This window comes from the organism of the source record quoted next, unplaced genomic scaffold (assembly GCF_019419815.1).
Source record: "Pyrus x bretschneideri cultivar Hongxiangsu unplaced genomic scaffold, Pyrus_bretschneideri_v1 Contig61, whole genome shotgun sequence".
Lineage (NCBI taxonomy): Eukaryota > Viridiplantae > Streptophyta > Magnoliopsida > Rosales > Rosaceae > Pyrus > Pyrus x bretschneideri.
The window spans coordinates 395,481-407,034 of NW_025999800.1; the positions used below are offsets into that span (position 1 = coordinate 395,481).

An 11,554-nucleotide genomic window follows, 5' to 3' on the forward strand; every position below is an offset into this window, starting at 1 on the left:
GTAGCCAAACTTCCAACGGTTCGGGCATAGTTGAAACATATGGTTCAACTTTCCTCTTGCTTCACTTACAGAACAACAAATTAAAAAAAAATTGCTTATTTTGGAAGCAAAAGCAGAAGAGCAAACAACCCTACCACCACCATAAGTGCTTGCCAACCTAGTAGGTGGGATCCATAGGCTCATCAGCTTTGAGCAGCATTAGGTATATCCACACAAGTACGGATTTCTGCATATAAAATCCTTTATAATCACCATTATTTCCATTCTTCTTATAAGATATTTATTAATTAACCGTATAAAAAAAAAAAAAAAAAAAAAAAAAAAAAAAAAAAAAAGCCTATGGGGAGGCCGTTGGCGGACGTTGGTGATCGTTCAGCCGGAAGTTGAGGGTGGATATAGGGAGAAAGAGCCATGCTGGAGAAGCAGGGCACATGCTAGATATATCAGCATTGTCTGAGAATTTCGCATGTGCTCTAGCTCTCCATCTTGGACTCTCTCTTTTTCAGGCACAAAGTTGGCAGTAGTGAAGGTGGCCAATTTTTTCGGAGCTCCCATTTTAACTTAGTTAACCGATGATTGTATCGCGAATTCATTTCCGAACAGATTCTAGTTCTGCAGTGCTGCAACGGCCTTAACATCATCGACCGTAAGTGTTACACATTGACATCCTTGATGCTCTTTTTTTTTTTCTTCTGTAATTCGTATGTATTTCTTCAAAGTTCATGTACAAAATATCATCATTTTATTGGAATTAATTTATACACAAGCAACAGTCCATAAATTATTTCATCATCCACAAGTTCAGTAACAATGCTTGGCTCAAATCACATTGGTTGGCAACAAAATCTATCTCAAATGTAATAAATTATTCGTATGTTTCGCTGAATCAATTGTGATTGGATCTGTTTTCTAGAGCTGAAGCAGCAGATTCAACATGGACAAATAAACAGGAATACACTTTTTGTTTCAACCTGTCAATGGTCTCCACCAATCCATTGTTCTCTGAGCTCTGACTGTTTTTCAGTTTATCCAACCACTCATTTCCTTTCTTAAGCTGTGATAGCGTCACAGCGATTTGATTCTCTGGCTCATTGCGGCGCCCAGCACTGTCCTTACCTTTCTTCTCTTGGGGGGTTTTCAGACGAAATCCAGAATCCAGTGCCTCCTCCAAGAATTTCAAGAACCAAGATCTTGTTTCGTTTAAGAGAGCTTCTCTGAGTTCTGTTATCTCTTTCGCACTATCTCCTTTCGCCCATTCTAGTTTCTCTGCTCCACTTAACTCAGCGGGGACCTTCGAAGACTTCAATGTGCCTTTACCATGAATTAGGCCTGTCTTTTTGCTCAACGTTTCGACATCTGGAGGTAACTGCTTTGTAGTTAAAGGAATTGAATTATCCTTTAATGGAGCTGTCATATTTGGTTGGTCAATCAGCTGGTGGAGTATGAAAAACTTGTTCAGAGAGATGTGGGGATTGTCCGGTGAAGCAGATGAGCATAGATCGGCGAACATACTTGGAAAAAAAGAAAAGAAAAAGAGTTTACTGTGAGACAATTGTTAAGATGATTCATACATGTAAGATTATTGTTTACCTAACGCATTTGACAAGAGTTGCAGCTGTAGATGCTTCTTTTTGAGCTTCTGCTGCAACCAAAGAAGCTAGATTTCTCCTTCTAAGCATTCCCTTGTAAAATTTTGACAAAATATACGAACTGTGTCACATTGTTATTCAATATATTGCTGCCTAGATCACATGAATGAGAGTCAATGAATATGTGTTGTTGCCTGGAATACCTTTCCGAGCTTCACAAAATTAGCCGGAAGAGAAGGCCACAAAACTGCCTCTGCTGAATTACTTTTATCTTTTCGGTTTGACAAGCAATTAGTGTTCATGGTTTCCTGTTTTCCTGAAGTGCGTTTTGCAGAAGCGCTTCTTGAAGGCACAGCAGTCTCCTTGGTATTAGATGCAGCCACATCTGCCTCTGATGCAAGCGCACGAGGTCGATTGCGGGGAGGAGCTATTGAGCGTGCCTGTTACACTAGTATAAATGACCATACTACATAACTGGTCAAAAGATTCAACAGAAATGTGTTTCCTACACTAGAACTTTGTTACATTTGTCAAAAAACAGTTATATACTTAAAACGGAAACTATGTCTAGCGCGCAAATCGTACCTGACCATTAAGCTCTTGCTGCTTGCCTTTCACCATGCCAACCTTCTTAGCACCAGTCTCATTATCATTGTTCTTCCCACCTCCATAGGAATCCGCTGCGCTAGCTTTTGAATTTGATGTCGAAACACCTTGCATATACCTAGATGCAACAGCCACCCTTTCCTCTTTAATAACAAGCTTTTGTCTCGGGTTTTCATCAAAGGGTTCCCTCGATTTGGAACTATTATTTGTTCCTTCATGATCAGCTTGGACTGGATTCTCTGATGGCTCTAACATTTGCATCAAATCCTTAGGGTTCCCCACGAAAGGGTGTCTTCCTGGCACTGGTCTGACTCCAACAAGAATAGGAACCGGTGTTCCTGCCTCCATTCTATCGACATAGAAAAACTGGCCAAGCTGCAACTTGTTATTCAATATAATCTCATTGTCCTCCCTCGACAGCGAGACATAAGTGGAATGAGAAGAATCGGAGACTTTTATGAAGAATCCTTGGTTAGGCCAGAGTTCCGAGCCACTTAAGGCTGGCACAATGCTGATCACTTGAAGCAGGACTGATCGGTATTCTCCTCGAACCTTCACGTTGGAGTTTATGCTCTGTAGAAACTTTATCAAAACTCCTGGTGTGAGGGAGGCCATTGCTTCAATTCTTCTCTTCTTCTGCTAAACCCAGACTAATGAACGCCACGCATTCTGAAACAACTCGAACAACACGAATCAAGAAAATCAAATTTCTAACATCGGTTAGTTCATCGAAAACTAAACTAGCATCAGTTACAAATTCTGAACCACAAAACCAAGATAACGAAAACAACTACAATCGGATTGTTCATAAATTTCTGAATACCTGAAGGGGAGATGTAGTAAAATCAAGGGAAGAATCCTGCATATAGTGATGATGAGGCAGAGAATAATGGCAAGAATATTGGCTTGTCCAAAAGCACTTCTGTAGGCTTTAGCTTTGCATACGAGGCACGTAAACTTCAGCTTCTCTTGGCTTCAAAGTCAAGTTACAATAAAAACGCACAGAATTTTATGGCCTTTTTTGTTTATTATTTATGTGATGATCAATGACGATTAAAGGGCCAACATTAATCAAGATAAATGTGATTGATCACCCTTTTTATATATTTGGTTTGTTGATTAGGTCGTGGGTCTCTTTGTGGTTGCGTTTCTCCTTTTGGGAAGAGTTAATTGAGACGGAAGGACTTTTCCAATTTCTGGGAACACAAATTATGCTTATATACAAAGTAGTAGCCTCATATAGTATTTCACCAGAATTTTTACATGTGATCATATAAACATTAGGCATCTTAATCAAGGATATTAACTAGTGGAGTACCACTTAGTACTATGGTTTAATGGTATTTTTCTTCACTTGTAAGTGAGAGATCTTAGATTCGATTCTCACCACAGGAGAATTTGAACGACATTATTATTAGCCTATTGTGAGGCTTAGTGTAGATAATATTGTTTGTTAAAAAAACAAAAAAAAAAGTAGAATACCACATTAAAATCCGCATTTTAATGCCTGAAAATCAAAGATGAAATTAACTAGGGGAGATGGTTGATCTATATACTCATTTTTGTCTTCCCCTTCCTCGCTTCAGGATTTTCTCATTCCATGAAAGTAAACAAGTAGACGCAATTATGCGATTTCATTCCTGCCAAAATTAAAATATTATCTTTCTCATTTAGGAACTTGGGTACAATACAATCATAACATTTGACGACCATATTTGACTGTCAATAGGTGATTATATTAAGTACTTCAATGTACCCTACCGGGTCCCTATTATTTAGATTTACCAACTAGCCATAACAAGCTACTTACATTATTGCTAGCTCATTTTGAGACTTAAGTCCACTTCTCCACCTCCTTAGTACAGACAATATTATTTGTTGAAAACAAAATCAAACAAAAAAAACTAGCGGTAACAAGCCTAGAACAAAAGGCTTTACAAGTTTAAACCCTACCATTTGAGTCATTGAATGTACGTTGGTACATCAATTACAAACCCTAACATCACAAAAAGTAATGAGAGTGTGGACCAAAAAAATATTAATATGGATTGGCTACTTCTCTATAACTACAAGCATGCTAATCAATCTTCTCCATCACAAAAGTTCCAGGGGTAACTTACAAGTTACATACTGTAATCAAAACGCATTGGCTTCAGTTTCTGCACGCACCAAGCTAGCATACACACCGTTAAGGTGAGAGGCCATAAGTGCATCATGGCTCCCATATTCTGTGATGGCGCCGTTGCTCATCACTGCTATCATATCGGCCTCTCGGATTGTCGAAAGCCGGTGAGCCACTATGATGGTTGTAGCCCTTTTGCTGATCTTCTTAAGTGCCTCTTGTATGTGCCTCTCTGATTCCAAATCCAGTGCACTACTTGCTTCGTCTAGAAGTAGTACCTTTGATTTCTTCAGTATAGCCCTTGCTATGGCAATCCTTTGCTTCTGGCCCCCGGATAGCTGGGCCCCACTCTCACCAACCTATAGATCAAAGGAAAGAGAAAACCATTATGGTGAAAGATACGCATCGTAGAAGATAGAAAATTTTGTGTGCACGACGCTTGCTCTTTAATTTGTTTTGTCGAAAATGTATTTGATAATATGTTAGTATGTTTTGTTGGAAATAATGATACAGACACGTTATCGACACTTGTCAATTATCCGAACTAAAGAGCATATAGTGCTATAAATTGAACTATATATACCTGAGTTTCATAGCCTTGAGGGAGGCTACTAATGAAGTTGTGGATATAAGCTTCCCTTGCAGCGTCTTCAATTTCAGACCATGAAGCATTAGGGTTTCCAAAAGCAATATTCTCTCTCATAGTGCCTGCAAACAATGTAGGCTCTTGACCCACTAGAGCTATTTGCCTTCTCAACCACTTCAGATTTATCTCCCTCAAATCCACCCCTCCCATCATCACCTTCCCTTGAATTGGATCATAAAACCTCTGTATTAACCATACCACCGTCGATTTCCCGGACCCGCTTCCGCCCGCCAATGCCACGGTGCTACCGCCTTTGACCTTCAAGCAAAAGTCGCTCAACACGGTCACATCTGGCCTAGAAGGGTAGGCAAATGTCACCATTTTGAACTGAATGTCCAATGGTTTCGACCGGTCAAGCTTCCTTTCTTTTTCTCTGCTGCTGCTTCTGCTGCTGATTAATGGCTTGCGAGTAATGATATCGAAAACTGCTGGAATTGCTGTTGAAGCCATGGATGTGTCTGGTGCAAGACCGGCTAATTGTCCAACAGAAAACGAACTCAAAACAAGGATAAGAAAAATTTGGTACACATCGCCGAAGCTTGCTTTGCCTTCTTTCACAAGGTAACCACCAAACCAAAGGGTTAAGGTGTATGCTCCATACATAACACCTTGAGAAAACCCTAGTGTTAGGCCCATGATTTGTGACCTCTTAACTGATTTTCTCTTTGGCCCTGATAAAGCCCTTTCGAAGGACTTAACCAGCTGTTGCTGAGCAGAAAATGTTGTGACTGTCCTTATGTTTGAAACAGCACCAGAAGCAATGTTGCTCGCTTTCGCATAAGCATCATTGTCGAGTTTTGGCCCTAAATTTATGATCAAGCTCAAGTAACTTGCACCGAGAGTCAAGGGAGTGAGAGCAGCAGCCAAAAGAGTTAGCCACCTATTAATCCAAAGGGACAAACCAAGTCCCACGATGGCTGAACTCAAACCCATCAACAAGACTGATAATCGATCAATATGGACCGAACGAAAACTGACAGAATCAACTGAGAGCCTCGAGACCAGAACTGCTTTCGAATTTTCTTCGGAGTCAAACCAACCAGGCTCTTGTTTTAGTATCGAACGAAACAGGAGGTTTCGCACTCTCAATGTGAGTTTTGTTCCAGCCCAGCCACACAACCCTTGTTGTCCTGTCATGAGGAGTATGTTCCCAAGGCCAAGCCCAACAAGTGCTAAACAAAGAGGATCAATTTTTTTTTTAATTTTTGATGGGTCGTCATCGAAATATATTTCGAGGGCTAGGCCTAGAATAAAAGGAAAGATAGACAAAATTGCTCCTGCATTCATACCCAAGAAGAATCCTACTAAGAGCATTGGAACCTCTGGTCTTTGTAACAACCATATATCCAAAAGTTTAACCTTTTTCGGTTTTTGTTTTTGGACATCTTTCTCCTCTACTCGGCTTTTCTCTTGAGCGAATGGCGATCCTGACAAATCATGCATATCAGACACCGAAAACTGAGTAACTTTCTGATTATCATTTTGTTTCAACAAAGGTTTTGTTACCCCATCAGCGGCAAGCTCAACGAGGCTATAGTAGGCACCGGCTTTTTCCATGAGCTGGCGATGATTACCAATCTCAACCACAGAGCCAGAGTCAAGAACTACGATGGTGTGAGAATTTCTTACTGTCGATAGCCTGTGAGCAATTACAATCGATGTTCGGCCTGAGGAGATCTTGTCAATAGCCTTTTGGACTGCAGCCTCGGATTCAGGGTCTAGGGCGCTGGTAGGTTCATCCAAGAGAAGGATTCTAGGGTCTTTGATCATCGCCCGAGCCAATGCGATTCTTTGCTTCTGACCTCCTGACAGCAGTGCTCCTCTGTCTCCAACCTGCCAAATGTGACAATGAAATAAGCATTGCACCATGAGTACCTAAGCATCTATGTATTTACGTATGTGTATGTGCACATAAACGTTGTGTAAATGTTCTCTTGCCAGACAAGCGAGGATATGTGCTTCGAACTGTCAATCTAGATCATGGATTAGGTGAATTCTTGTTTAATTGCGTGGTCCAGATTTACTGTTGAAAACATGTCATGCTAGATATCTTGCAATAGAACATTTCCGTGCATATTCTAACACTATAGCAAGAGAACTTTAAGAATATTTTTGCTGTTGAACCTGAGTGTCATAGCCTTGTGGAAGGCCAGAAATGAAGCTGTTGGCATTGGCAGCAATGCAGGCGGAAATCGCTTCCTTCTTGGTGGCATTCTCCTTCCCCATCAATACATTTTCTAATATACTTGTGGCAAAGAGCACGGGCTCCTGGCCGACCATACCTATCTGATCTCTTAGCCACTTCACCTGAAGCGTCCTTAAATCATGACCGTCCAATGTGATTGTACCTACCGAAACAAACATGCAAAAACCAAATCAGAGAAGGAACTAGAGTTAGTCCATTTTATCACAAGTTTTTTTTTTTTTTAATGTTGTTAATCCGTAAGATTATGATACCTTGGTTAGGGTCATAGAACCTTTCTATAAGAGCGAAAATGGTGGACTTTCCACCTCCGCTAGCGCCAACCAGTGCTACACTCTTCCGAGATGGGATAACCAGATTCAGGGAACGAAGAATCGGAGCATCCATACGAGACGGGTATGAGAAAGAAACGCCTTTAAATTCAATCCTTCCTTGAGTACTCGGCAGGGTGCTGCCTACTGAGCTGTAGGGGTCTATCTCCGGAACTCTATCTATAATTTCAAACACCCGGCCTGCTGCTACTGTGCCTTGTGAAAACTGAGCAAAATATGATAGGGACAACGCCAAGCCCCTGTGAAAATTCAGCCACATGCAAAATGTGTCAAGAAAATTGAAGTTTTACAGTTCCGTCTCTGTGGAGGACATCATTTCTTTCCTGTCTTTCTTAAAGAAAGGACGTCCTGCACAGAGAATCTCTCCCCCACAATTACAGAAATTCTTTATACCTTCCTCCAACATTGACGCCAAAGAAACAAGCAATGGCGGCGCCTCCAGAGATCTCTCCCTTAGAAACCAAAGCACTGCCATACCAGAAAGCCAACGCCCATGTTGAATACGAAACGACATAGATAATTCCCACTCCAGCACCCTTAGCAAAGCCGATCCTTGCTCCAAAAGGCACCAATTTGTTCAATAAATCTGCGTATCTTTCAGCCAGAAGATCCTCTGCAACAAAGGAAAACACAGTTCTGATTGAACTGATCGCTTGCTCGGCTACATTACCAGCTTTAAGGTAAGAAACCTGTGACAAATGCACCAGAAAAGATTTAGGAAAATATGTAAGTGCTGAGAAAATTTAAGATCGAGGCCAACATAAACCGCGCTGTAAGCGATACCTCTTCTTTCGTAGTGAGGCCAACATAAACCGCTTTGTAAGCGATACCACAGAACATCATCAGTGGTATGACTGAGAGGACTACCAGAGAGATCTTCCATGACCTCAGAAATCCAACTGTGTATCCACATATGAAAGTACATAGGTGGTGAATGAAATGTGCCATCTGAAATTATTCACAAAGTTCAAAATTCCCAAAATTTATCAGCTCCTAATCGTCGCATAATCATAAAAATTAGTTCAAAGGAAATTTATAAAAAGCAAATAGCAAGCAAACCTTCTCCCCCATAACTTCTTGGATTTGAGCAACATCACTAGAAATTCCATGCATAATGTCGCCGGCGGCGATCTCTGTGTCGAAAAAGCTAATGTCCTGCCGTAGAACTGCTCTTAGATATTCTCTTCTTATTCTTTGAGCAGATCTCTCCCCTACCATTCTCCAACAGGTAATCTCTGCATTTAGTGATCAACAAATACTTTTGGTATTAAACATTTGTACCACAAAAGAGAAGAAAATATATTATTCAAAAGGACACAAAGAGGAACATCATGATGCATGTGCATCTTACCCATGTATGCTCCAACTATAACTATTGCTGCTAATCCAGCCATATACAGGGCTATCTGAAATTAAATTGAAATGAAAAATGAGCTTCCATTGTTAATCTAACCAAATTTTTTTGCAGTTCTGTGTTCGAATACCAGTATCGCTCGTATCAGGCAAAAAAAAAAAAAAAATACATGCAGTAATTTTTTTTTTGAGTACAGTATACATGCAGTAATATTAAAAAACGTGTAAAAATACCAACTTTTCTTTTCAAAAGGCTAAGCTAATAAGAAAAAATTTAGAAATTAAAACATGTATGAATAGTTTTGACATACCGTTTCAATATCATCCATCATCTGAGTCTTGTCAGCGTACTTTGATTCCTTAGCAATCTTGTTCACAAACGTTCCGAAAAGAAACGAGTACCAAGGAAGAGACCCTCCATTAATGAGAGCACCAATGCATCCCAGAAACACAAGAACCATATCCCACTTTGTTGAATACTTGAACAAGCTGAGCAACCCTACTTGCTTTGGTGGCACGGCATCTTCTTCTTCATCATCCTCTTCATCATAACCTGAACCTTGATCGCTATCGGCATACCCATCAACGCCGCCGTTATGGTGGCCAGAGACTGTTGATTGCCATGCATGATCATCATAACCGTGAAGATGATGATTACGTCCCACATGTGACAACCCTCGACCATAGTCATCATGTCCTATAATTTTCGACGTACCATGATGACTGTGATGGCCATGATCGTAAAAATGACCACCAAGGTCATGACCCAAATTATGTGGCATCCCATGACTCAAAACTTCGGATGCGTCATCTTTTGTTCGGTTTGGTGGATGATCATAATCGATCAGACCGAGCACATCTTTTCTAGCTAATGAACCACTTCCGCTATAATTACCACTTCCCAACTCCTTTATTTTTTCCAATCTTGGGGGCTTTTTATGTTGTGCACCATAGATACTATTTGCAGAAATTAAAGAACTCTCACTATTATTATTCAAATTAGTGTTGCCATTCCCATTATTAACCCTAGGAGGAGCAACATAGCTTTGAAGCTCAAGCCTGCCATCAGGGACAGAATTGTAATTTGGGTTATTCCTGGCAGCGCGTCTGCTAGTTCTTGAGAGGTAGTAGTAATTGGCGGAGCGGCGAACTATGTGGGCCTCGGAGGATGTGTTTGCTGTGGCCCATGGGCTCAAAACTGAGCCTAAATTTCGCGTGTCGCTCCACCCGGTGGGCTCAAACTGCCAAGAAATCTCGCCCTGCCACGACTTGTCGTTGTCTGCGGCAAATGGAGTCGTGGGGGGCTTGATGTGGCGGGACCTTCGGCTGCCGGGGGTTCGGCTTTGGGTAAACTGGGAGTTGGAGCTGACCGGGGTGAAGGAGCTGGAGCTAAAGGGCGTGGGGTGGCGTGGCAGGCGGTGACTGGAGGAGGATTGTTCGAAATCGAAGGAGGAGTCTATACCGGCCATGATTTAATGGAGTTTACGGAGTGTTTGGCTGGTGAGAAGATTGTGTGAGAAGGTGTGGGAAAGTGGAAAGAAAAAGAGTTACCAGCTTTGTGGGGAAAGTTGCCAATTGGTGAAGTTGGAGACGAGTGGAGAGGAGCTATCTCCCTTCTCAGTTGGATCAGTTGCACTTGTAAATAAAAGGGTAGATTGTCTTTTGTGCTGCGATGATTTGTTGCTGTCCAAATATGTTTGGTTGTTGGTTCCATACTTTGTTGAATCCGTCTATGTTTCACTGCACTTAATAAGGCTATTGTTTTAATCTTCCATGGATTAATGTCTAATTATTCTAAAATATTTCTATGTACTTTAACGATTGTTTACAATTTTTTAAATTATACCGCTTTTAGAAAGAGTTTTTAGCATTTATCGTATTCATTATGCACTCAAGACCACATATTCGATACATTCTTTCTTAATATTAGATGACTAGAATGCGTTTGTAGCGTAAAAAGAAAAAAAAAAATTGTTATGCGTTATCAGGTTAGCTAATTACATTATACGAAAACACACAAATGTTGCTGTATCAAATTTAGCAGTTTTATTTATTGAATTAAGTAATAATTTAGGGAGTTGAATAATTTGTCTGTTACATATGGAACAACAAAGTTATGCAATTATAATCGACCGAGCATGCTGTCGCACTTAGGTAGTATCTACCGTCTGGCTAGCTAATAGAAGACACGCCATCCACTGTTTCATCAACCCTTGTATAGGCATGCAAACAACATGCAGGCCGAAAATAAAATTAAAGGCCGGCTGATATGTCGAGGAAGATCAATTAAATAAGTTTATCGTCGTCGTAGCGTATTAGCTGTTGGAGAGTTGATTTTTTGTAATTAGTTTAGTTATCTTTTTTTGAGTCCTTATAATCAAATTGTAATTAGGTTATTTGATGTTTATTTTTTTCCTTGTAAATCACTCTTGTACAATATATATTTTCCTCCTTAGTGAGAAGAATGATATCAGAAAATTAAGCCGCAAAGATAATCTCTAATTAGCATGGTATCATAGCAGAGATCCTAGGATTTTTGCTCTGCCCGTTCCCTCAAGCAAACTCGGCCCTCCCATGAAGAACCTACCACCACTCCACGGTGGAAACAATTTCATCCTAACCAATCCTACCCCTATACTAAACACTACTACCCTAATTGACCCTACCATGAATCCTCCTGTTTCGAGTTCTTCCGACATGCCT

General features: G+C 40.6%; 2 protein-coding genes across 3 annotated transcripts; both read right to left on the reverse strand.

The window, feature by feature from the left end:
* Window positions 1–725: 725 nt before the first annotated feature.
* LOC103929275 lies at window positions 726–3,211 on the reverse strand. Of its 2 annotated transcripts, XM_048572539.1 has the most exons (5): window positions 3,019–3,211; window positions 2,175–2,864; window positions 1,793–2,029; window positions 1,591–1,682; window positions 726–1,511 (listed from the first exon to the last, which is right to left on the reverse strand). In XM_048572539.1, the coding sequence occupies exons 2-5, from the start codon at window positions 2,808–2,810 to the stop codon at window positions 887–889; spliced, it is 1,590 nt and encodes a 529-aa protein (XP_048428496.1). In that variant the 5' UTR covers window positions 2,811–2,864; window positions 3,019–3,211; the 3' UTR covers window positions 726–886. The 2 variants fall into 2 exon arrangements, with proteins under 2 accessions (XP_048428496.1, XP_018498521.2); XM_018643005.2 differs by lacking the exon at window positions 3,019–3,211 and having other exon boundaries at window positions 2,175–3,005.
* Window positions 3,212–4,100: 889 nt separating this feature from the next.
* Window positions 4,101–10,674, reverse strand: LOC103929276 (ABC transporter B family member 19). Its single transcript, XM_009338442.3, has 9 exons — window positions 9,163–10,674; window positions 8,850–8,904; window positions 8,558–8,733; window positions 8,282–8,446; window positions 7,892–8,187; window positions 7,421–7,737; window positions 7,088–7,311; window positions 4,901–6,796; window positions 4,101–4,676 (listed from the first exon to the last, which is right to left on the reverse strand). The coding sequence occupies exons 1-9, from the start codon at window positions 10,318–10,320 to the stop codon at window positions 4,332–4,334; spliced, it is 4,632 nt and encodes a 1,543-aa protein (XP_009336717.2). The 5' UTR covers window positions 10,321–10,674; the 3' UTR covers window positions 4,101–4,331.
* Window positions 10,675–11,554: the final 880 nt, after the last annotated feature.